The sequence below is a fragment of the Paroedura picta genome, chromosome 11 (genome assembly GCF_049243985.1).
Source record: "Paroedura picta isolate Pp20150507F chromosome 11, Ppicta_v3.0, whole genome shotgun sequence".
Taxonomy (NCBI): domain Eukaryota; kingdom Metazoa; phylum Chordata; class Lepidosauria; order Squamata; family Gekkonidae; genus Paroedura; species Paroedura picta.
The window spans coordinates 64,624,740-64,650,579 of NC_135379.1; the positions used below are offsets into that span (position 1 = coordinate 64,624,740).

The 25,840-nt window shown below is 49.5% G+C and overlaps 1 protein-coding gene across 1 annotated transcript in view; it reads right to left on the reverse strand.

Annotated features, from left to right (window-relative positions):
* TPPP (tubulin polymerization promoting protein) overlaps nucleotides 1-25,736 on the reverse strand; it is a 46,855-nt gene extending 21,119 nt beyond the window's left edge. Inside the window, exons 1-2 of the mRNA XM_077303614.1 lie at nucleotides 25,512-25,736; nucleotides 10,573-10,887 (exon numbers count right to left, since the gene is read on the reverse strand). Coding sequence (XP_077159729.1) covers nucleotides 10,573-10,883 — 311 coding nt within the window. The 5' untranslated portion in view covers nucleotides 10,884-10,887; nucleotides 25,512-25,736. The remainder of the gene's footprint in view (nucleotides 1-10,572; nucleotides 10,888-25,511) is intronic.
* Nucleotides 25,737-25,840: the final 104 nt, after the last annotated feature.

A 25,840-nucleotide genomic window follows, 5' to 3' on the forward strand; every position in this document is an offset into this window, starting at 1 on the left:
TAGATCTACCATTTTCAACTTTTTCCTTCCAGCCTTAGCTTTTATGGAACATTTAATTTACAGGCTCTTTCCGAAATGCACTTGTACTAAAACTGCAGGGATAGCTTTCACTGAGAGTTCGTCCATTAATTCATTCGCAAGCCACATGATTAACTGACTAATGCACCTCTCAGCGGGAGTCAGATAGAGATTTAGTCCTGTTACCACTTCCAAAACCTCCGGCCATCATACCAAGGACCAAACAGTTAACCAGCGCCATAAACTTCAGTCTCATCTCAGAGAGGTTTCAAATGAACACTGGTTGTGCGCTGCGGGCTCCTTGCAGGCGTCTGAAGTTGCAAATGGTGCACAAGAGAGAAGGAGCAGAGGAGGATCTCTTTCTCACACACACACACACACACACACACACACACACAGAGAGAGAGAGAGAGAGAGAGAGAGAGAGAGAGAGAGAGAGAATCATCTTTGCCAGAGTTTTATGGAGGCAGCTGTCAAGAGGAATGGCTGGCCTCAGGTGGGAAGTTTTCCTGAAAGACCCGGGGGATATCTGCAGTGGGAGCAACTGCTGGGCAATTTAAACGGATGTGGCTATAAACACACGGGTACCACTTCATGGAAGCATGTAGCACTGAGGGCGCTCTCTTTCTCACTGGGAACAACTTTTTTTTTAAAGGTCTTCTTCGGGCAGATTCCTTCTCCCAATTATTTCAATTCGGGCTGTGTAAAGGGACGTGTATATTTATAGCTGCTCCGAATGCTAGCGGTAGTCTTCGACTGCAATCCACCACATTTAAAATATAACACTTGGAACATCAAGGGGGGGGGGGAACATACAAACAAATGTTTCTATGGAGACATCTATCTAAATAAATGCGTGACTGAGATCCAAGGCATGATGTCATTCCAGCCGGCCTGGGGCCCTAGCAACGTGCCAATGTTAACGGCAACATCTGGGATGGGGGGGGGGATCAGTCAAATAACGATTAGAAACTTTAGGGACGAATTTTTCAGTGACTGCCACAACGGACAGTCTTTGAAAGCAGAAGGCACCTCCCCCTCTCGAAAAAACTTCCATAGCTAATGTTCTATTCTTATCACTCCCAGCAGTGAGCAACAGGGCTTCGGGCATATCTGCGGTATCCAATTCCCCCGAGCAGTTGTTGACCCCAATAAACAATGCAAATGTAAGCGTTTCAAGTCCCTTACCAACATTCTTGGGAGAGTTGGGCCCAGCTTTCCATATTGCTGTTGGAATAGACAATGTCTGGTGTACAAAGATAAGAAGAGAGGAAGACCCTGAAGAAGGCAGCAAGAAGACTGTCAGAGAGTTCAGGACCTTTCTACCTATTAAGTGTGCTTTCTTATCTGTCCCTAGATTGCTACTCTTAGGGCAATATCCATTTTCTTAGGTAGCCATGTAGGCAGACACCTGTCCCTAACTCTCCTCTGCACGATCACAGTATGTCGTTCCATAAATAAATCCTTTTATCTCCTTTATCCTAAAATACAACTGTGCATATCTATGACTTATTTACCCTGCTAATAAAAGGGTTATGGGCCCAGAGCACGATGCTAATTAGATAAAGATAGGAGATTGCCCAGGGTTCAGTCAGAGTGGGGCAGAACAAAGGACCAAGATGGCAAACACCTGTGGAGCAGAGCACAGCCGCTTGATCAAAAAACTCACAGAGAACAACTACATTCTTTGGAAAGTAAGGATAAAAGCCCTGATGATTGAACAGGGGGATTTTATTAGCAGGGTAAATAAGTTGTAGATATGCACACGCTGTATTTTAGGATAAAGGAGATAAAAGGGGATCTTCAAGTATTTAAAAGGCTGCCATATACAGGATGGAGCAGAGTTGTTCTCTCTTGCCCCAGAGGGACAAACCAGAACCAATGGGATGAAATTAATTCAAAAGAAATTCCGTCTCAACATCTGGAAGAAGTTCCTGACAGTTAGAGCATTTCTCGGTGCAACAGGCTTCCTCGGGAGGTAGTAGGTTCTCCATCTTTGGAAATTTTTAAACAGAGGCTGGATAGCCATCAGATAGAGAGGCTGATTCTGTGAAGGCTTAAGGGGGTGGCAGGTTACAGTGGATGAGCGATAGGGTTGTGAGTGTCTTGCATAGTGCAGGGGGTTGGACTAGATGACCCAGGAGGTTCGTTCCAACTCTATTATTCTATTATTCTATGATTCTGGGGATTGATAAAGACCACCTGCCAGAGACTGATGCTGGAGGCCATAAAACGTGGGGCAATCAAAATGCAAAAGCGTGTGGGCTGGTAATTAGATGCATTTCTGATTGGGACTTGTTGAGGGTTTTAGATATGCAAACAGCCAAAGAGATGCTTCAGGAACATGAAAATCTTTATGTCAGTGTCTCTTTGAAAAGCAGACTGTATTTGACTAAACGGCTTTACTCCATTCGTATGCAAGAAGAGGGAAAGTTGAGAGCCCATATTGACGAAATACTTACCATCACAAAATAATTGTGTAGCTCTGGAAAGAACATTGATGATGAGGATTTAAAAGTAATTATTTTGATAAGCCTTCCAGAGTCATATAAACATGTATCTCAGATAGAAGCCAAAGAGGATAGAACTTTAGTTATTTGCATGTTGGAAGAATTGTATAAGAGTGAATTATTTGAGAAGGCATCAGTAAAGAATGAGTTGCAATGAGCCCTTAATGTAAATAACAAAAGGGTAAGCTGTTACTGCAGCGGCAAGGAGGGACACGTTCAGTGGCAAATTTGGAGAACAAAAGCAGGCTGCTGTGAAACCTAAAGAAAGAGCCAAGACGATAATTCAAACAAAAAGCCAGATAGAGATTTTAAATGCCTTGTTGTCTCCCGGAATGTTTATCAAAGCCATATTTGGTACCTAGATTTGGGATCAGCGGCACATATGAGCAGGAATCAAGAGAAATTTATAACCTTGTATGAAAGTAAAAAGCAAAAATTAACAGTGGCAGATCAATGGATTGTAAAGGAGTTGGGATAGCCCAATTAAGATGTAAGGACTTCCTAATGAGAATGTGTCATACTGAGACAGAGAGATGTGTGTTGTCTTAAAGTGAAGGGCACATGGCCAAACTTCAAAGGGGAGCACAGCTTGTGAAAGACAAAGGGGCCATTAGTTCATTGTCGGTCTTGATGTGCAGCCCCACATTGGGACTGTGCAGGGGCATGCCTGCCGTGGAACATGTTTTTCAAGCTTTAGCCCGGTAGCCTGTTCCGATACGCTGCACATGCGTGTGGTTTCCCGCCGGAACGCACACGTGACCCGAATGGAGCGGCCCCTCATACCTCAGTTCCTTCTTAGGCGCCGCTGGGAATAGTCGCTTTCTTCGGTTATGGTGTCTAAGGCGCTCTTCAAAAAGTGTTCCCGCTGCGGGGTTAACATACCGCAGACAATCTTCTGTGCCACAGCAAGGCGCCCAACATGGGAGCATGTAGAATCTGCCAACGGTTCACACCCAAGGCAAGTTCAGACCGCTTGGCCAGACTCAAAACTGCCTTCAAGGCCCGAAGTCCCCAGCCCCTTCCAAGCCAACCTCTGAACCTTCCTCCGCTCCCGCCCATGCTCTCGACTTGGCTTCGGTCCACTCTACTAGGTCCATCCCAGCAATCACTGTAACCCGAGTGGAGAAAAGAAAGATGGCTCCGTCTACTCCGTCGGGTCCGTCCCTGGCTCCTAGCACAGTCCGGGGCCATTACGGTTTCAGCCACTGCGGCTGCATCTTCAGAGCCTCTCGCTCAGAAGGCCAAAAAACATAAGTCCCACCCACTCGGACTACGAAACGGCAACTCAGTCTACGGTTCTGTCTTCCTCTTCAGTTCCGTCTCAGCCCCGTTCCTCCCGTTTGGATTATGGAACGGCAGCTCAGTCTTCGGTTCCATCGACCTCGTCGGTTCCATCGGAAGTGCTGCCTGCGGTTCAGGCTTCTGCTTCGGCTGCTGCCATTCAATCATCGGTTCCATCCACGGTCCCGTTAACGCAACAAACTTTGTCTCCGTCCCCCTTGGTCCCCAGCCACTCTCCTCAACCACGCTCGGTTCCAGCGAGATGGTACACAGCACCACAGGCACCCTATGAAGAGTCACCTGTTTGTGAGCCAATGGGACCAACCTTATGTTGTTATTGTTTTTAGGTGCGAAGTCGTGTCCGACTCATCGCGACCCCATGGACAATGATCCTCCCGGCCTTCCTGTCCTCTACCATTCCCCGGAGTCCATTTAAATCTGCACCTACTGCTTCAGTGACTCCATCCAGCCACCTCATTCTCTGTCGTCCCCTTCTTCTTTTGGCCTCGATCGCTCCCAGCATTAGGCTCTTCTCCAGGGAGTCCTTCCTTCTCATGAGGTGGCCAAAGTATTTGAGTTTCATCTTCAGGATCTGGCCTTCTAAGGAGCAGTCAGGGCCGATCTCCTCTAGGACTGACCAGTTTGTTCGCCTTGTAGTCCAAGGCCAAAAAGACTCTTCTCCAGCACCAGAGTTCAAAAGCCTCAGTTCTTTGACGCTCGGCCTTCTTTATGGTCCAACTTTCACAGCCATACATTGCAACTGGGAAGACGATAGCCTTGACTAGATGCACTTTAGTTGGCAGGGAGATGTCTCTGCTTTTTAGGATGCTGTCTAGATTTGCCATAGCTTTCCTCCCTAGGAGCAAACGTCATTGAATTTCTAGCTTGTAGGATTTTGAGGATAGCTTTTCTAGCATGAGAAATGAGTGCAATGGTGCGGTAGTTTGAACATTCTTTGGCATTGCCCTTCTTTGGGATTGGAATGTAAACTGACCTTTTCCAATCCTGTGGCCACTGTTGAGTTTCTAAATTTGCTGGCATATTGAGTGTAGCTCTTTTACTGCATCATCTTGTAAGATTTTGAATAGTTCAACTGAAATGTTGTCACCTCCACTAGCTTTATGGATGCTCAGACTTCTTAAGGCCCATTTGACTTCACATTCCAGGATGTCTGGCTCCAGGTAAGTGTGTACCCCATCGTGGTTATCAGGAATGTTAAGCTCGCTCTTGTATAGTTCTTCTGTAGTTAATTCCTTCCCTGAACTGGAGGTCCAGGTTGCAGAATTGTTGGCCAAAGGTGCCGTGGTTGAGGTCATTGGAGGCCTCGCACAATCTGGATTCTTTTCCAGATTTTTCCTAGTTGATAAAAAGGTTGGGGGATCCCGTCCTATTTTGGATTTGAGGCAGTTAAATAAATTCTTCGTAGTTCAACGTTTCGGTATGGTCTCCCTGCCATCCATTATGGAATTCCTTTCTCCCGGGGATTGATTTGTGGTCCTGGATCTGAAAGATGCCTATTTTCACATTTCTATCCACGAGTCACATAGGCATTTCTTGCGCTTCCGCAAGAATTCTCAGGTTTTCCAGTTATCCTTTGGCTTAGCCACTGCACTGAGGGTACTCACCAAGTGCATGGCAGTGGTAGTGTCACATTTATGCACGCAAGGTATAATAATTTTCCCGTACCTGGTGGATTGGCTCCTGGTTGTCCCTTCGGCCACCCTGTTGGAGTCTCACATCTTACTCACCCTGAACCTTTGTGTTGCACTGGGTTTTCAGGTGAATTTTCAAAAGTCACACTTAACGCCTTCTAGTCAGGTCTGGTACCCAGCTCTCTTAGAGCAGCCTCAGACTCTGGTGATTGCCAAGGTGCCCAAGGCGAGATGAGGCGCACCTGCCCCTTACAGTGGCTGACTGTGGCTTGTTTGGTCCTTCCTTCCCATCCTCTTATTTCCCTACCTTACTTCTCTACATCATTTCAGATCTGTAATTCCTTCCTCTCTTGGCACTTCTCAAATCTCCTCAGCCAAAGGCCCCTAGCCTCGGTACCAAGAAACTAAACTGTACTGCCACCACGATCTTCAAGCATTTAACCCCCCTTTCTGGTGTCTCAGTTTATTCTCAATAAACAAAACAGTCCATAAAGCACAAGGGCTTGTTGGCTGCAAGAGGCTAAAATACACGTTTCCAATTCTCACCTTTCCACTCCCCCTTTCTGGGGACTGGGATCACAGGGCAAGAGTGTTTCCCTGAAACTACTGCTCTGAGGTGAAGAATGGTTAAGGTCACAATATTTATAAAACAACAATACATTTCATTTTATTTTAATAATCACAGAGTATTCATAATATTTATCTGCTTCTCCTTCAACCTCCAATACTGGAACAGTCAAAAACTGACAAAGAAAAACACAACAATAGACCTTATCTTTTCCAACCTTTCCCGTTATCAGCATTTTCTCTCTTGCCTAACTACCTAACGAATAGTCACAGGTTGTCTGGGGCAGGGATGCTCTGCATTCTTGGTACTTGGGGGAGGCACAGTGGGGGGGGGGGCTTCTGGAGTCTTGGCCCTGCTGGTGGACCTCCTGATGGCTCCTGGGTCTTGGTCCCTGTGTGACTCCCACACAGTGTTGACCCGGATGGGCCACTGGCCTGGTCAAGTGAGGCTTCTCTGGTGTTATTTTGTATCTCACTTTACAAATCCCAGCTGACTCCTTCTTTTCTCTCCCGTCTCAGGGTCAAATTTCATATTCTGGAGTTGCCAGGATTGTCACAGGATTTTAATAATTATTTATTAAAGTGCACCAATATTAGGTTAAAAACAAAGTAAAAACAACATTTGAAAAATTTAAAGATCTAATTGCACATGAACAGACCAAATGCATTTTGACCCTATTGGGTCTTCCTCAGTGGTCAGTAATCTGTAACAGCGGGTCGTAGTTACATAAAAGGCTAAGGCGTAGGTGGGCAGAGTGAGGGCCCAATCGGGACGCACAAAGCGTGGCCCAATTGGGCCGTCACTTGGGCTGGCCACTCCCACTCCCGCCCACCCAGCCACCCGGGGGCTCTCTGCCACCATTGCAGGCAGTTGCCCCCAGACACTCAAGGCCGCTGCTTTGCGGGGTTGGAGGAGCACAATGGAGGACAGAGAAGGCCGGGCCCGGGGATGGATTCCTGCCACGGCCCTACCTGGCATGCTAAACCCGGCGCCTAGCATCTCCTGCCACCTTGTCGTGCCTGCCGAGGAGCCCCGGGAGCCCCTCTCCCCGCCCCCCCCCCCGCCTCCCTCCTTTTGGCCTGCCTCGTCCTCCCCGTGGAGCACGCTCCTTCCACCGGGACGAGCCCGAACTGCGCCGGCACTTCCACCCCCCCAAACACCACCTCCACCTGGACATCTTCGCTCACCGCCTGCTGGTCTGCCCCCTGAGCAGGGCAGCCCAGCCTACGGCCCCTTCACCTCACCCCTCACCCTCCTTCATGGCCCCTTTCAAAGCCCATTTATTTTAAATGGGATTTGAAGCTAGTATTAAATAATGCACTCATATCTAAAGCCCATTATGTATAGCTGGGTGACAGGAAGTGAGAGAACAAGGTTCAGCCAACCAGCACAGAGACAGAAAGTGAGAGCACAAGCCTCACCCAATCAGAAAATGAGTACAATCCTCAGTCATTCAGAACAGAGACAAGAAGTTAGAGCAGAAGCCCCAGCCAATCAGCACTGAACCAGGAAGTCAGAACACAAGCCCCAGCCAATGAGCACAGAGAGAAGATGTGAGAGCACAAGCCTCAGTCAATCAGCACTGAAGCAGGAAGTCAGAACACAAGCCCCAGCCAATGAGCACTGAGACATGATTTGCAAGCACAAGACTCAGCCATTCAGCACTGAGACAGGAAGTGAGAGCACAAGTGCCAGTCAATCAGCAGAAGCAGTGGTCCCCAACCCCCGGTCCGGGGACCGGGACCGGTCCGTAGATCAGTCTGTACTGGGCCGTGGCTCCTCCTCCCCAGCTGCTGCCTCAGGGGCTGCCCTGCCACTCTGCCACTGGCTCACCTTTGGTGCTCTCTAACGGCCGCCATGGCTGGGGCTCCCCCTCGGTGTGGCACTGCACAGCTGCTGCTGGCAGCACCCCCCTGCTCACGGCGGGAAGTCAGGGGCGCCAGCGGGAAAGCAAGCGGAGCAGGGGCTCAGGCGGCAGCAACGTCCCTCAGCAAAAGACTACCCCCCCCGGGCCTCAGTAAAATTGTCAAGCGTTGACCGGTCCCCGAGGCAGGAAAAGGTTGGGGACCACTGAGCAGAAGGACAGGAAGTGACAGCATAAGCTCCAGCCAATCAGCAAAGAGATAGGAAATGAGAGCACAAGTCCCAGCCAATCAGCACACAGACAGAATGTAAGGACACACGCCCCAGCCAATCAGCACAGAGACAGGACGTGAGACCACAAGCCTCAGCCCATCACCACAGAGACAGGAAATGACAGCACAAGCCTCAGCCAATCAGCACAGAGAAAGGAAGTGAGGGCACAACCCACAGCCAGTCAGCACAGAGACAAGATTGACACCACAAGCCCCAGTCAATCAGCACTGAAGCAGGAAGTCATAGCACAAATTGCAAGCACAAGGCTCAGCCAGTCAGCACTGAGACAGGAAGTGGGAGCATATGTTCACCCAATCAGCATTGAGACAGGAAGTGAAAGCAGAAACCTAAGCCAATCAGCACAGAGACAGGAAGCAGGAAGTGAGAGCACAAGCCCCAGCCAATCAACATAGAGAAAGGAAGTGAAAGCAGAAACCTAAGCCAATCAGCACAGAGACAGGAAGTGAGAGCAGATGCCTCAGCCAGTCAGCATAAGGACAAGAAGTGAAAGCACAAGCTCCAGCCAATCAGCAAAGAGGCAGGATGTGAGACCCCAAGCCTCAGCCCATCACCACAGAGATAAGAAGTAACAGAACAAGCCCCAGTTAATCAGCCCTGAAGCAGGAAGTCAGAGCACAAATCCCAGCCAATGAGCACAGAGACATGAAGTGTGAGCAGAAGACTCAGCCAATCGGCACACAGACAGGAGGTAAGCGCACAAGCCCCAGCCAATCAGCACAGAGACAGAAAGTTAAAGCACAATCCCCAACCAATCAACACAGAAGATGAAAGTGAGAGCACAAGCCCTAGCCAATCAGCAGAGAGACAGGAAGTGAGAGCACCAGCCCCCCCATCTTTTTAAAAGTTACAAGTACTAAGTGCTGTCTTTAGCTGAGGCAGCAGAAGGAGAAACAATACAGACATTTGAAAAGCAGCTAACGGATATCCTGCAAACCCCTCATTCATTAGGCTGGATCACAGCCCAGAGGGCCTTTCTGTTCCTATTTGCTATCAGTAAATAGATTCCAAGGATCATATTTTTAGCCAGGGGATTTTCCACCCAGCCAGAAGGCTGCTCCAGGCTGGCTCAACAGAGTTGAGTCTCTTCTGCATGCTAAGCATCCTGCAAAATCTCATATCAATGGACTTTTTACTGACAGAAAAGCTCAGCAAAGATCTCGAGGCAGGAAAAGATGGGCTAAAAAGAGAAAGAAATCAAATAATAGGAAAGCTTCTTGTTGGTCCACAGAAAATAAATCTATATTTGCCCAAATCTTTATGCTGTTTCTGCCTCAGTTCGCATTGTAATATTTCTCCAGTACACCAAACTCATCCCCTGCGCCTCTTTGACTTATACCAGCCTCTCTCAACTTTTTTACCACTGAGAAACGCCTGAAACATTCCTCAGGTTTGAAAAACCCCAGAAGTGGTGGTGCGATCCTGCAGAACAGGGCTGGGAAGCAGAGCTGTGGATACGCCCACCCAAGAGCTCTCCCCTTCCCATTTCCTCCAGGCCCATCATTGGCCAGTTTGGGAGGAGGTGGGCGGGTTGACTAATGTGGTCATCTCACTCAATAAATTTTTAACAAATTTTAAAATATATATTTAAAATTAATTCCCACCCATTTGGTAAACCCTTCCAGGGCTATCAAGAAACCAGATGAAAACCCGTTTCAAAATTAAGTAGAAGAGGGAGTTCCTTCTTAACAGTGAAAAGCAGCTTCACACATTCATAAGAGCTCCTCTTCAAAACAGGCGCCTGGGGAAAAGGATTCTGGTCCAACTCCCTCCTATTAAGGAGCTTTTCATCTACAGGGAGGGGGGACTTATGGGACTGAGCATGATGGAAAGTGATTCCCCCCACCCAGCCTCCTTCATGTACAGCCCCATCCCCCACCACAGGACTACCATTCCTTCTGCTGCAAGAGCTGACCCTGGAGCTTCATGTATATACTGGAGAGCCTCTTGTGGCGCAGAGTGGTAAGGCAGCAGAAATGCAGTCTGAAGTTGTCTGCCCATGAGGCTGGGAGTTCGATCAGGCAGGAATATCAGGGCTCTTTCAGCCTCCCCTCCCTCACAGGGTGTCTGTTGTGGGGAGAGAAAAGGGAAGGTGACTGGAAGCCGCTTGGAGACTCCTTCGGGTAGAGAAAAGTGGCCTATAAGAACCAACTCTTCTTCTTCTTCAGTAATCTCAGGGCTCTCTCAGCCTCACCCACCTCACAGGGTGTCTGTTGTGGGGAAAGGAAAGGGAAGGCGATTGGAAGCCGCTTTGAGACACCTTCGGGTAGGGAAAAGCGGCATATAAGAACCAGCTCTTCTTCTACCTGTCCAACTAGTTATTACTTACAAAGCAATTCACAGCAATTTAAGCGACCGGGGGGGGGGTGTGTGCAGGCAATACAATTACTTGATCTTGCTGAAGACAATGTCCACATCCGTGAGAGTCACGTTCTTGCCGTCGATTACGTGGCAGTCCTTACACAACTTGGACCAGTTTTTCCCATGCATCTCCTTCCCCGTGGCTCGTGTGTCCCCATGGATGGCGAACTTCTTGAAGGCCTCCTCAAGCGCGCTGAGCTCGTGGCCGGCGGCCCCCTCGAGAGAACTGTTTGAGTCACAGGACAACCGCTTGGCCACTTTCTCTCTGGCGGAATCAGCTGGAGACTTCGGGGGGGTTTTGTTGGTTGGTTTGGCTGGCTTACTGGTATCGTCTGCCATTTTGCTAAAAAGAGAGGGAGGGGAAGACAAGCAGTTATATTCTCTGGGGGAAAATTGGGCTGTCCTTACTAATGTTGTTGCCTCTCGGCCTTCCATAACAGACTATTTTCACAGGGGCCATCTAGTCCAACCCGCTGCTCAATGCAAGACCAGCCTAAAGCATTCCTGACAAGTATTCGTCCTGTTACTGTTTAAAGACAGCCAGTGAGGGGGAGCTCACCACCTTCCTTAGGCAGCCCATTCCCCTGCTGAACCACTCTGACTAATGTGAGACTTCACTATGTGAAGTCAAGATCCTCAACAAGAGGTCTCCTGCTGTCATGGGGGTAATGCAATCATTTGCACAGAAAGGCAGGGTAGAATATTTGTCCCCACTCAAGCACAACTCTAACTAAGAGTGGAACAACAGCTGGACCAGTGGCAGATCTAATGCACTATTCTGTATTGTTTCACCTTAATGTCTCTTCCTGGTTAAAATAAATCTTCTAGCAGCTTCTTTCTGTCTTTAATAACATCAAAATCCCATATACAGAGAGTCCATATCTGGACTCCCCCACCCAACCAGAATGCAAACTAAGTCCACTCCCAAGGACTCAACTGAAGTATTGCGCTAGCTCCAAAGTTACCTTTATCAAAATCTAGTCCGCTCATTAATGAACCTCCATTACTTTGCCATTGCCTTCCTGATCACAAGGCTTTGTTTTAGATATCCCTGCCCTAGGCTGAAGGGACAAATTTGCTATAAAAAGAGAGCAGAGACAAGTGTTCTCTGTTTTCATATTGGGCTCTACCTTATGAGAGACCCAGATTGCTAGACAGGCTGTTTCTTCTGGGACCCTCCCTCTTAATATGTCAGGTGGTAAAGTATGCCTTAATTGACCCAAATTCTTCCCTTTTCATACCCAATCATCTCTTTATTTCCTCTGTATGCCTGATCTAGATTAAATTGTATGTACCGTATTTACCCGCATGTAAGCTGACCCGCATATAAGCTGGGACACCTAATTACACCACAAAATGCTGGAAAAACTTATTGACACATATAAGCTGAGGGTGGTATTTGGATAGCGGCTTTTTCTCCTTTCCTCCCCTCCCCCGTTTTGGGCAGGTTTTTTTTCCATTTTTTTCCCACCCTCCTCCTCCCTCCGACCCCTCTTGCCCTTATTCCTTCCTCTGTGGGTGTTTCCTCCTTCTGCTCTCTGCTCTCCCTCTGAGACAGAGGCTTCAGAGCTTCCTGCAACACATGCTAGCCTTGTGCTAGCCTCATTAAGGCAGGGAGGGGGGGAGGCGGAGACTGCTCTTTCCCTCCCAGGCTTGCTGCGTCTCTGCTGTTCCTACCTCTGCTTGTTCAGGCAAGTATACTTGTCTCCCACCCCCACCCTCCAGTCTTGTCTGGAAGCTGTTTTTTTTTAATACCTGCATATAAGCCGATGGTGACTTTTTCTGCTTAAAAAAAGGGCTGAAAAACTCAGCTTATATGTGAGTATATATGGTATGTATGTTGTTAGGAACCATTTTGATTTGTTTTTATTAATTTCTAGAACTACCTCTGTCTAAGATCTCTTGCCAAATGTTCTTAGTATCTACAGGTGGCATATCTCACTTGTTACAGCTCCCTGACTACCTCTAAAAGTAACTGCCTTTCAAATACTTCAAAAGAGCTGTCCCCTCCCAACCGCCTCTTCTCCAGATTAAACATTCCTCAATGCCTCAGCTGTTCCTCTAAGGGCTTGGTCTCCAGGCCCTGGATTATCCTTGTCACTCTCTTCTGTACCCATTCCATTCTGTCCACATCTTTTTTGAAATGTGGCCTCCAGAACCGCACACAGAACTCCAAGTGTAGCCTGACCAATGCAGTGCACAGTGCAACTATAATATAATGTGATTTGTATATTATGCCCCTGTTGATAATATTATTATTAATACATATTATTATTATTATTATGTTAATATTAGCCTTTTTTGCCACTGCATAACACTGACTGCTCTGTCCTCCAAGATCTTGTTCATATAACCACAGAGAGTTGGAAGGGACCTACAGGGTCGCCTACAGGAATGCAGGAAATTGACACACAGAGCTACCCAGAAGTGTGTCCCCCATTTATTCTGGGTATAAGCTTTCATGTGCCTGCACATTTCTTCAGATACCCAGCTGACCCCCATCAAGTATTTATGCTTTTCCTTTTCATTATGCAGGTGTAGAACTCTATCTACGCTTATCCCTGTTGAATTTGGTATCACCAGCAAATTTAATGAGTGGCTCCTCCACCACTTCATCTGGATCATCTTTAACTGGTTAAGGGCACCAAAGGAGGGCCCTGTCCGTGATGAGGAAGGGTGCCGATGACTGACAATCGGAGGGCCCAATCGGCAGGCGCAAAGCGCCTCCCGATCTGCCCCCCATCGACTGCGCTCGCGGCAGCCTCACCGCCGCCATTCCTTCACCCGCCGCCCACCAGCCAGCTCCCTGCCGCCCTCCGCATGTAGCCGCCCCAGCGCCCGTGCCCGTCGCTCTGCAGCCGCCTGCTGCCGCCCCGCACTTGCCGATGCCTCCAAGAGGCCGGCCGCGGCCGGGAGCACCCGCTGCTGCCCCAGCTGCCTCCCCACTCCCGCCCGCCGCACCACCATAACAATGCCGCCGCTGACCCGTCCTCCAGCATCTACGAGGCCCACCCTGCCCACATGCCGGCCGAACCTCGCCCGCCCGCCCCGGAGGACCTGCGCCCGCTGACTGCCTCCTGCCCTCCGACGCTGAAAGCTCCCTACAGCCCGCCCCTGACGTTCCCATAACAGGTAGGCCGCGACCCGGTGGCGCCCACTCGCCGCCACTTCACTGCCCGCTCACCGCCCGGCCTCCGAACCGTCCCCACTGCGCCATGACACTCCGGCACCCCGCTAGCGCCCGCCGTCTTAAAGTTACAGCAGGCTCTATTTCTAGTTTATAATAATATTGAAAAGTATCTTCCGGCATGTTCTCCCATGTGAAGGCCAGTCGCTTTGGCCACGGTACGAATTCCCTGGTCACGTTTCCAAGGGCCATCTTGTCTCAGTGTCAGCTGGCACAGAAGACAATTCCTCTGCCAATAGCTGATGGAGAAAGATCATTTCAGGACAGGCTGGAGCCACAATCTTCTTATTCTATCAGCTGCACAACAGACACTTGTCACTGCTGGGTTCATCAAGCACAATACAGCTCACAGAAATGCATTAGTTGTACTGACACACAATCTTCTGCCTCCACTTCACCAGCTGACAGAGACAAAGCTCGAAAAGGGTTTTGTAAAGGGTTTTATTTTATTATCGTCAAAGTACCCTCTGAATTATCCCCCCCCCCGCAGCCTCCTGTCCTCACTTGCTAGTGTCAGATGAGAGTAAGCAAAAGGATTTGACATGGTCTTTCCCAAACCTTTTCCTTCTTGACTTCTCAGATCTAGAAGTTAACCCTAGAGTTTAACCCTACAGTAGCCTGCTACCAGCCACTGTTTCCCCCATTTTCGCCCTCTCCTTCCCCCAGTGCTCTGGTCCACTCCAAGAGACGGAGAAAATATGTGCTTGTGTGTGCACACACGTTGATTAAGGAAAGGGTGGAGGTTATACATCAAGGAAATAAAACAGGTGAATAAATTCATCTGAATGAAGACAAGGTTCAGGAAGTGCCTCGCAGAGGCCAGCTCAGAGCCAGCACACCCTCTTTGTGCAGCAGAGTTTCCCCTTTGGGCCATCAGTGCTGAATGCTTCTCTGGCCCAGTTGTTAAAAGCATCAGAGTTAATGTTAAAAGCATCAGAGCTGGCTTGGCCGTTGAGCTCCGGGCTGAATGAATTAAGAGACCCATTTCCACATTACACAAGCAGCCAGTAACACTTGGTCAACCTACAGCTCCCTATAGACAAAGGATGCTTGCGAGAGAGGACAGGGGCTAGCCAAACGGCCCGGACGCCATTGGGCTGCCTGAACAGAAGCCTGACAGCCAAAATGCGCTTTTGAGCTGCAGATTGACTCAGCCCTACCAGCACTCTGGACAGGGCACAGAGGAGGAGTTCACACCCCAAACGGCTTTATTTCAAGGCGTTTGCGCACCATTGCTGCAAACCAGAAAGGCTCAATAAAACGGTTTGCAAAGAGAGAGAGAGAGAGAGAGAGAGAGAGAGCGCTAGCAGTCTTACTAACTGTTCTTCATCTGGAGGCAAGCACTGGAAGCTGTGGGTGATAAAAGACGCAGGAGAGGCCAGGTATTTGATGGAATGTGGTTAGAAAGGTAAGAACCTGAGTCTTGCTCTGAGTAGCTCCACGTAGGGGAGGGGGTTCAGCCAGGCTGATTTAAGAGACCCTAAGAGCAGGAGGCCAATGGTTCATCTGGTCCAGCACCCCATCTCACACAGCAGCCAACCGGTTCCTTTGGACAGCCAGCAATGGGGCAGAGAGGCCCAGCTCTTTCCTTGATGTTGCCTCCTGGCTCTGGGATCCAGAGGGTTAGTGCCTCTGAAAGGGGAGGTTCCCGTCTGTCTCCAGGGCTAGTGGCCACTGATAGCCCCACCTCCCATGAATCTGTATAATCCCCTTTTAAGGGGATAGTCCCCTCTCTCAGCTAGTGAGGTCAAAGCCATGATGATGTTCAGCAGTTGCATTATCAGGCACAGACCAACCAGACCTGTGTTTGAAATCTTGCTGAAGCAAAACTGTTCTGAGTGTTTTCCAGCTGCATTCTCTCTCAGCCCCACTCATCTGACAAAGCTGATCCAAGGGCAAAGCAATGAAAACTCTTGTGAATGTTCCTTAGAGGAAGGAATGAACTTTTGTACATCTCAAACAACTGGATTCAGCATGGAGTGAAATTCATGCTATGCAAGCCCAGGTCCAGGAGATCATTTATTTATTTATTTTCAATTTATTGGTCATTTGCAAATGGACTTGGCCCTTTCATACAGTAGAACCCTTTTGCAAAATGCCCCGAAAGTGGAATGAAAGCGAATTATTCGGCATGTGTGAAAGTGCCCCAAGTCAGTGCCATCCTGGAAGGGAAACGAAGGGCCTCCAGCCAATAAAAAATAAAATCCCACAGCTTGACATGAGAGGCAGAAGACTGTAAACCAGGCTGGAAGCAAGCACACAGATCCCCCCCCCCAAATTAGAAATCTGGCTAAAATCAAATGGCAGTAAGATGGGCACCAAGCAAGCCTCAAAGATAAGGTGCCACCACTGGTCACCACTCACCTCACAGAAAACACAACAAAGCTGAACATGGGATCTTCACGGGGCTGACGATGGCAGGCTGGACGGTACCAGAAGGAGGTGGTTCAACTCCAGGATATTTGGGGCCTTGAGACAAGACCCAGCTGTTCAATTGCAGCCCCAAACAGATCTTTCAGTGCGGGGGAGGGGAGATTCCCTATATCCAGACCCTGGCAGTAGTCAGGCCACATCTGGGGACAAGAGACATTTCCGACCCTTCTCAAAGACAGCCCCATATAGAGCGCACGTTACAGATCTAATTGGGATGGGACTGCGGCCTGGATCACTGTCGCCAGATCACATTTTTCGAACAACTGCTGAGGCTGAGGAAAGGTGGCAAGCAGGAGACCGGAGCCTCCACCCACATGCCAGGATCCTGTAACACCTCCAAGCTATGAAGTACCTGCTCCTTCTGGCAGGAGCCACACCCTCCCAGATTGGCCACCTTGGATTTGTCAGGGCGGAGCTTCCGGCTATCAGCCCTTGTCCCTCCCATTGGCCTTCTCCAAACACCTTTTCAGGGCTTCCTCAGACCAACTCGATTCAGCTGTTGAGGAGAAACAGGCCTGGGGGGTATCCAGACCGTGGTGGCAGAGGCCTCCTGCTCAGAAGACCAAATCCCTCCGAGATCTCTCCCAGCAATTCAGTGTAGACGTTGAGACCAGGAGCCGATTGTCAAGACCAGGAGCCAACTGTGGTTCAGATCATCAGCTTCTTGTTGCAAAATTTAGGCTTAAATTAAAGAGACTAGGGAAAAGCACTAGGCCACTCAGGTATGAACTAAATCATATCCCTGATGGATATACAGTAGAGGTGACAAATAGATTTAAGGAATTAGATCTGATAGACAGAGTGCCTGAAGAACTATGGACGGAGGTTCGCAACATTGTACAAGAGGTAGCAACTAAAACCATCCCAAAGAAAAAGAAATGCAAGAAATCAAAATGGCTGTCTGAGGAAGCTTTACAAATAGCTAAGGAGAGAAGGGAAGTGAAAGGCAAGGGAGAAAGAGAAAGATGCACCCAACTGAATGCAGAATTCCAGAGAAAAGCTAGAAGAGATAAGAATGCCTCTTAAATGAACAGTGCAAACAAATAGAAGAAAACAATAGAATGGGGAGGACCAGAGATCTTTTCAAGAAAATTGGAGATATGAAGAGAACGTTTCATGCAAAGATGGGTATGATAAAGGACCAGAATGGTAGGGATCTCACAGAAGTAGAAGAGATTTTTAAAAGGTGGCAAAATTATACAGAAGAACTATACAAGAGCGAGCTTAACATCCCTGATAACCACAATGGGATAGTCACTGACCTGGAGCCAGACATCCTGGAATGTGAAGTCAAATGGGCCTTAGGAAATCTGAGCAACAATAAAGCTAGTGGTGGTGACAGCATTCCAGTTGAACTATTCAAAATCTTAAAGGACGATGCAGTAAAAGTGCTACACTCAATATGCCAGCAAATTTGGAAAACTCAATAGTGGCCACAGGATTGGAAAAGGTCAGTATAAATTCCAATCCCAAAGAAAGGCAATGCCAAAGAATGTTCAAACTACCGCACCATCACATTCATTTCTCATGCTAGCAAAGTCATGCTCAAAATCTTACAAGGAGGGCTCCAGCAATATGTGGACCGAGAACTTCCAGAAGTACAGGCAGGTTTTCAAAGAGGCAGAGGAACTAGAGATCAAATTGCCAACATACTGTCAGGATTGTTAGAAACCCTGCCATAAATTAGCCTGAGTTCTTCCATGACAGTTATATTGCTTGGCGCCTGGTTGCTCCAGGCCCTGTAATCATGCTAACAAGTAGAAAGTGAAATGTATGTTGTTGTAACCCTTATCGCTTGCTGGGGCCTCTCGGCTGGGCCTGGTTTCGCTATCAACCGTGGAAGACAGTCAAGGCCATGAGAATGTATCACTGTTTTTAATTGCAAGTGTCTCTTCTCTCCCTCTCCCCTCCCTTGGGAACTTTCAAGTTTTGGGCGGGAGAATTGTATTGATAAGAAGAAGCAAATCTGCCCTCAAGCCAGATTTGATTTCGCCAGTCTAGATGTATGTAGTGCTTCTCAATAAAGTTTTCTTATTATTAAGAAGCTAGTTGTGAGTTCTTTCAACGTCTGACACATACGCTGGATCATGGAGAAAGCTAGGGAGTTCCAGAAGAACGTCTACTTCTGCTTAATTGACTATGCTAAAGCCTTTGATTGTGTGGAGCACAACAAATTGTGGCAAGTTGTTAAAGGAATCCCAGAGCATCTTATCTGTCTCTTGAGAAAGTTACCCGTATTTGCCGGCGTATAAGAGGACTGGGCGTATAAGACGACCCCCCAACATTTCCACTCAAAATACAGTACTATGGGCCACTATGGTCTATCCCAACTGAAGTGCACCCGACGTATAAAACGACCCCCCCGCTTGGAGGCATGTTTTTTGGGGGGGGGGGAAAGTAGTCTTATACGCCAGCAAATACTGTATATGCAGGTCAAGAAGCAACAGTAAGAACTGTTCTACTTCTGCTTCATTGACTATGCTAAAGCCTTTGATTGTGTGGAGCACAACAAATTGTGGCAAGTTGTTAAAGAGATGGGAATACCAGAGCATCTTATTTGTCTCTTGAGAAATTTATATGCAGATCAAGAAGCAACAGTGAGAACTGAACATGGAATCACTGATTGGTTCAAAATTGAGAAAGGAGTACGGCAAGGCTGTATACTGTCGCCTTGCTTATTTAACTTGTATGAGGAGCACATCATGAGAAAGGCGGGGTTAGATGAGTCACAAATTGGGATCAAGATTGCAGGGAGAAATATCAACAACCTCAGATATGCAGATTATACCACTCTAATGGCAGAAAGTGAAGAGGAACTAAAGAGCCTGTTGATGCGGGTGAAGGAGGAGAGTGCAAAAGTTGGCTTGAAACTCAACATCAAGAAAACAAAGATCATGGCATCCGGCCCTCTCAAATCCTGGCAAATAGATGGGGAAGAAATGGAGATAGTGACAGATTTTATTTTCCTGGGCTCCAAGATCACTGCAGATGGGGACTGCAGCAAAGAAATTAAAAGACGCTTGCTCCTGGGGAGGAAAGCTATGGCAAATCTAGACAGCATCCTAAAAAGCAGAGACATCACCCTGCCAACAAAAGTGCGTCTAGTCAAGGCTATGGTATTCCCAGTTGCAATGTATGGCTGTGAAAGTTGGAACATAAGGAAGGCCGAGCGTCAAAGAATTGAGGCTTTTGAACTCTGGTGCTGGAGAAGACTCTTGCGAGTCCCTTGGACTGCAAGGCGAACAAACCGGTCAGTCCTAGAGGAGATCAGTCCTGCCTGCTCCTTAGAAGGCCAGATCCTGAAGATGAAACTCAAATACTTTGGCCACCTCATGAGAAGGAAGGACTCCCTGGAGAAGAGACTAATGCTGGGAGCGATCGAGGGCAAAAGAAGAAGGGGACGACAGAGAATGAGGTGGCTGGATGGAGTCACTGAAGCAGTCGGTGCAAACTTAAATGGACTCCGGGGAATGGCAGAAGACACGATGGCCTGGAGGGTCATTGTCCATGGGGTCGCGATGGGTTGGACACGACTTTACACCTAACAACAACAACAACAACAAAAGGCTGACCATGAAAAAAGTGTTAAAAGTTTTCTAGTCCTTGGCTCCATCGTCAAGCTAAAGGAAGATGGTGCTCAAGAAATCAGACGGGGACGAAGATGGGGAAGGTTGGCCATGAAGGAGCTAGAAAAGATCCTTAAGGGCAAAGATGCGTCACTGGCAACAAAGGTCAGGCTCCTTCATGCCGTAGTTTTCCCCATGACTGGGCACAGGTGTGAATGTTGGTTAAAGAAGAAAGCTGAGAGGAAGAAAGTGGATTCATTTGAAAGAGGTTGTTGGAGGATACTATGGACCACCCAAATAGACAAAGAGGCAGGTTCCAGATCAAATCGAGCCTCCCAGAAGGAACGACTGAGATCAAGTACGTAATCAAAATCTGCTCAGGTTCCCTGGCCCCAAACAGGATATTTTTGGCCCTGTCCCCGTCTTGATGAAACACTCTCGTGACACCAGGCCCTCTGTTCCAAAGGGCCTGCGAGGCAGACTGAGGCCAGGAAAGGATGCCAGAAAGATGCCGGCCTCCTGGCTTGAGAACACATCCAACCAGGGAAACTCCTGGGTAAGGTTTTAAATCGGAAGAGGCGGCAACTTTTAAATGAATTTTAAAGCTTAAATTTATATTTATTAATGTTGTTATACATGTAATTAATTTTTGTTCTTATTGTTTTAAATCTGATATTACCTGCCCTGAGGGAAAGGTGGAATATAAAAATAAAATTACTATTATTAAAATTGAGGTCATTAGAGAAAGATGGGGGGGGGATTAGTTTCACCCTCTAACCCCCTTTAGATGCCTGCCTAAGACATTGGGGGTGCTTAAACCCACCACCTTCCAGCATTCAGCAGCACAGAAGATTGATCCCCGTGGAGGAAACACCTGCACTTGATCCAACACGCACCTGAGTAATTGTAGACCACAGACATCTAGAGAGTCACCACTTGCCCCCCCTCCCCCCCCCCCAGGTCTGAAGCAAGGGAATGAAGGGGCACCTTTAAGACCAACCAAGTTCAATTCTGGGCATACACACGAAAGCTTATACCCAGAGTTAAACTTGGTTGGTCTCAAAGGTGCCCCTGAACTCAAACCACATTGAACAACATTCTTCACCACCACGCCATGCTGGTGCTCAAGTTCTGCCAAGAGACTCCCACTCTGGACACAGTGGGCAGAAACAGCTCCACGTAACACCCTTCACAAGAGACAGGGCTGGCTCAAGACCCTGCGTCCTCCCCTGACAATTCATAAGCGGGCCAGCCTAAGGAACCAGACGCAGCCATGCCAGTCGACAATGCACACACACACACACACACACACACACACACACTGGAGAAAGGAGATCAGCCGCAGACGAGTGGAGCTGGTGCTGCATTTGGGAGCTCATCGTGAAAACATCACTCAGTCATTTGAGTTTCTGCTGGAAATGCTCACCACATCTCTCATGCTCACATGACTTGTCACAGGCCCTTTTTACATTTTAATCTTCTCCCCTCCTACACAACAAACCTCTTTCGCTGGGTGCCTTCCCGGGGCTGTTATAACCATGTTCTCTGGAGAATCTCGCTCTCTCCCTGCAGGAAAACCGCCGGTTGCCCCTGCTTAGCTAATGGCAAGGTCTTCTCCTGCCTGCAAAAGCCAAGCTGGACCGGGCCCTTGTAGGGGAGTTGTGAGAGTGGAGGCCCACCAAAACATGGGATCCTCTCTCTTCAGGCATCTGATACAACAGTAAAGATTTCCACGTGGGAAAAGCAGAACAACAATGGTTTGTGTAGGATCTGCAACTAGGACCAAAAGCTATGTAAAAATGGGGAACAGGCTTTGCCACGGACACTTGTTTTTAGCCAGAGGTCTTCAGCTGGGTACCCGTGGGTGCCACATGGTGCCCTGCACCTGCTTGGAACCTGTCATATGAGTTCAAAAAGTGGATGAGGCCATGCAAGCAAGATGGCACAATACCAGCATGGTGTAGCAGTTAAGAGCAGCAGCCTCTAATCGGGAGAGCTGGGTTCGATTCCCCACTCCTCTCCACATGCAGCCAGCTGGGTGACCTTGGGCTCTCTCAGCCACCTACCTCACAAGGTCCCTGTTGTGGGGAGAGGAAGGGAAAGGTGTTTGTAACCAGCTTTGAGACTCCTTCAGATAGTAAAAAGTAGGGAATAAAAAAAACAGCTCTTCTTCTCTACTTACGCCAGGGGTCCCTTAGATGGGGGCTGAGAGTGCCACGACACCTGCTGGCACTTTTCCTGGTGCCCACCAAGTGTTTTTAGAAAATAGGGGGGGGGCTTTTCCTCAGCAAGACGTCTGACGGGCAGTGAAGATTTTTTAAAACCTGCAGCTGCCATCACAGCACACGAATCTTCACTGTGTGACCAAAGTTCAGCTGTGGCAACCACAATCCAGGTGGCTCCACCCCCTGTGGTAGCCATTCTGCAGCTGCCATTTTGTTGCCGCACCCACCACAGACTCACCACTCCAAAGCCAAAAATGATTTACACCCTGCTTAAAACGGCCTCGTCCGGCCTTGGTTCTTTGTTTCCTGCAATCTTTGGCCCTCATTCCCTGGGGTCATGCTGCTGCCTCTAGTGAAACAGGTTCTGAATCACTACAAAATCCTACAATGACCAGCCCCTCTCTGGTAATCCTCTGTCATCTCATTCTTCAGTCCTGTGACAAAAGCCATTGTCCCCAACTACAATAGACAATGCCTGTGAGAATCACCACACTTAACACCCTTTGGGAGAGCAACAAAAGCACTTTGTCCACATAGCCAAGGACTGAGCGGTATTAAGTTCATATTAAAAATACACTTATTTATTCAGCGCATTTTTTATCCTTCCCTTCCTCCCCTGTCCTCAGGGTAGCATGGGTAATGTTGTGCTCCTCCATCTTATCCTTACAACAATACTGTGAGATGGAGACAGATTCCAATCCAATATAAGGTGACCAGATTGCCCCACTTTTTGGAGGGACATCTGGGGGTACCTGGCAAATCGTACTTATGTTGAAATTTGAAAATATATATTACAATACTATTTTTGCATTGTATGCGTTCTATGAAACTTTTTGTTGCTCCATATAGACCAAATTTTTAATCAAGAACCCCCCACCCCCCAAACGCTTTACCCATGGTCACATTAATCCAGTAGCACCAACAAGATTTGGGGTGGTGGTGGGGAAATGAGCTCCTGGGAACCAAGGCTCAAACCCTGAAAGTCTTGTTGGCCTCACTGGTGTTACCAGACACAAATTGAGCCAGTCTACTACAGACCAAGATGGCTGCCCTCTGAAATTGTGACGAGGGCTACTCAGAGAGAAAATGATGGATCACCTAGAAAGCTTCATGGCGGAGTGTGGATTTGAACCTGGGCCTTCCAGATCCTAGTCCAATAGTCTCAAACACCTGCCCTGCAGAGCTTTCTTATTGCCTCACTGGCAGTCTTCAAGCAAAGGTTGGATACACACTTTTCTTGGATGCTTTAGGACAGTGGTCCCCAACCCGCGGGCCGCAGCCCGGTGCCGGGCCGCAAAGGCCTTGGTGCCGGGCCACGGCTCCTTCTTCCCTCCCCCCCCCCCGAAGCTAGAAGCTCGCCAAAGCGGCCGATTAGTTTGCGGCCTGGCAAGCTTCTTATTTTGGGAGGGGAGGGAAGAGAAGCTTGCCGAGTCGCAAGCTAATCGGCCGATTTGCTAGCGGCCCGGAGGGGCCGGGAGGGGGAGCCGCGGCCGCCACCATGGCGGCAGCGCAAACGCGCATGCGCGGACTGCTGCGCACGTGTGTTTGCGCCCCTACCGGGCACAAACGCACGTGCACGGCGGTCCGCGCATGCGTGTCTGCCGTGCGTGTGCATGTCCTCTGGCCGCCCTCTCCCCCACTACGCCGCAGCGGTCCGCAGCAGGCGAAAGCTTGTGGACCGCTGCTTTAGGATGCTCTGGGCTGATCCTGCATTGAGCAGGGGGTTGGACTAGATGGCCTGTATGGCCCCTTCCAACTCTATGATTCTATGATTAACAAGGCCCAAAGATGGCTAAGAAAGACCTAGTCTTGATCTAAAGAGAGTTCGCCTGACTGAATCTACTTCCTAGAACTCAGCAAATGAGTAGGACAGAGAGAAAGCTAGAATTCTTGTCCAGGATTTCATTATTTCTCACATTCTGCATACAGGGAATAGACAAGTTTTATTTTATTTAGAAAAGGCTATTTTATTTTATATTCATAATTTCATTAGATTCATAGGACTGCTCCTCTTTAAAGAGCAGAAGTAGGGACAAGTTATTCATCAAAGAAAGATATTTGTTGTATGTGAGCAAAGGTTTCTGAACTTTAAAAGTCCTGCTCTTATTCAAATTGCATGTTTCTTATACTAAGAGCTCAAATAACGCAGAAGACTCTTGGCCTTGGGAAGGGCCTTCCGGAAGGTTCTTTGGTCACTGGCTTCCATTTATTTCCTCAGAAGTCTGACCTAGTCAAGGTGAGGGGCAGCCCCATAAGGGAGAGTTCTAACCTAAGAGAATTCAGCTCAAAACTCTTCACGGGCGGGGTATCAATTGAACAAGGAATCATTACAAAGAAAATGTAAATTTAGGCTTGTTTTGAGCCCCCAGAATTCTTAAACAGCATTACCCACCTTGAGATGTGAAATAACGAGAAACAGTGTCTCTGAGCATATATAAAGTGACCAAACAATCAAAACCCACAACCAATGAGGTTAACTGTGGCTGGCTCTTTCAAAGGAGAGTGTCAAACCCTAAGCCAGGAGTGGGCAAACTGCGGCTCTCCGGCTGTCCATGGATTACAATTCCCAGGAGCACATGCTGGCAAGGGCTGATGGTAATTGTAGTACTTGGTCATCTAGAAAACTACAGCTAGGCTGCCCCTGCCCGAAGGGTTATTTTTCAAAGCTGAGGTCTTAAGGAATCTCTAAGGGAAGGAATCTCAGTGGCCAAGAGAAAGACATCTGCACATAGTTTAAGAACCGCATGGTTATTTATGCAATGCAGTCGTTAATTAGATTTTAAAAAAGAGAAAAGTCCCAAGCGCCACAGGAGTGCCTTGGCATTCACGGGGAGGCGGCAGCAGGCCATTCAACGCCTCTCCTCAGGCCCGCAAACAGGAAAGGGCTTGAGCCGCGGGGGACGGAGCATCTCCCCTGCGCTCGCACCGCCCGCCGAGCATCGCGGCGCCTGCAGCTCCGCATCCGTCTCCGCAAGCAGCTCCACGCGACGCACACGGGCTCTCCCCTGGCCGGAGGCGGACGCCCGCTCTGGGAGACGCGCTCCGGAGGGCTGCAGCCCACATCGCGCGCCTGACCCGTCCTCAGGGGGTCAACACGCCGCGCGCGCTCCCTCCCTCCCTCCCTCCCTCCCTCCCTCCCTCCCTCCCTCCCTCGCCCGCTCGCCCGCTCGCCCGCTCGCTCCCGCGCTGTGGCCACGATGACCGCGGCTGGGGGCACCGGGACCCGCCACGAATTCTGCCCCCTCCCCCCCCCGACAGGTGCATCGAGGTGCCGGAGAGGAGGGCGGCGGCGGCGGCGGCGGCTTGCTCATGCTGGAGGGTCCGCCTCGCCAGCTCGGGGAAGATGCGCCGGGAATGGGGGGGGGGGGCGAGATGCGCAGCCGGAGCAGCCTCCCCAAGGAGGCCAGGCCAGGCCAGGCCAAGGGAAGCGCGCCGCCACCCCCCACAGAGGACCAGTCCGCCCCACGCCGGCCCCGAGGCGCCCCCCCTCCCCTCCCCTCCCCTCCCCTCCCCTCCCGGCCGCCCCGCTGCCCCGCTGCCCCGCTGCCCCGCTCACCTCGCGGCTCCTCTGGGCCAGCGCCTCCGCCGCCCGCTCGCCCGCTCGCCCGCTCGCCCGCTCTCCGCCTGGCTGCCTGGACGGCTGAGGCAAGCCTGGCCCGCGCCGCCTCCCGCCCGCCTCCCGCGGCGCCGCGGCCCGCCGGCCTCCGCGGCTCCTCCCCGGCCGCCCGGGCGGCAGCACCGCTGCCTTACAAGGCGCGCGCGGCGCTTCCCCCTTCCGCCCGCAGAAAGGCGGCCAGGCTGCCCGCGGCCCCACGGGGGGGGGGAGGGGGAGGGGGAGGGGGGACAGGTGCCCGCGGGCGCCACCCGGAGGGCAAGGCTCGCCCC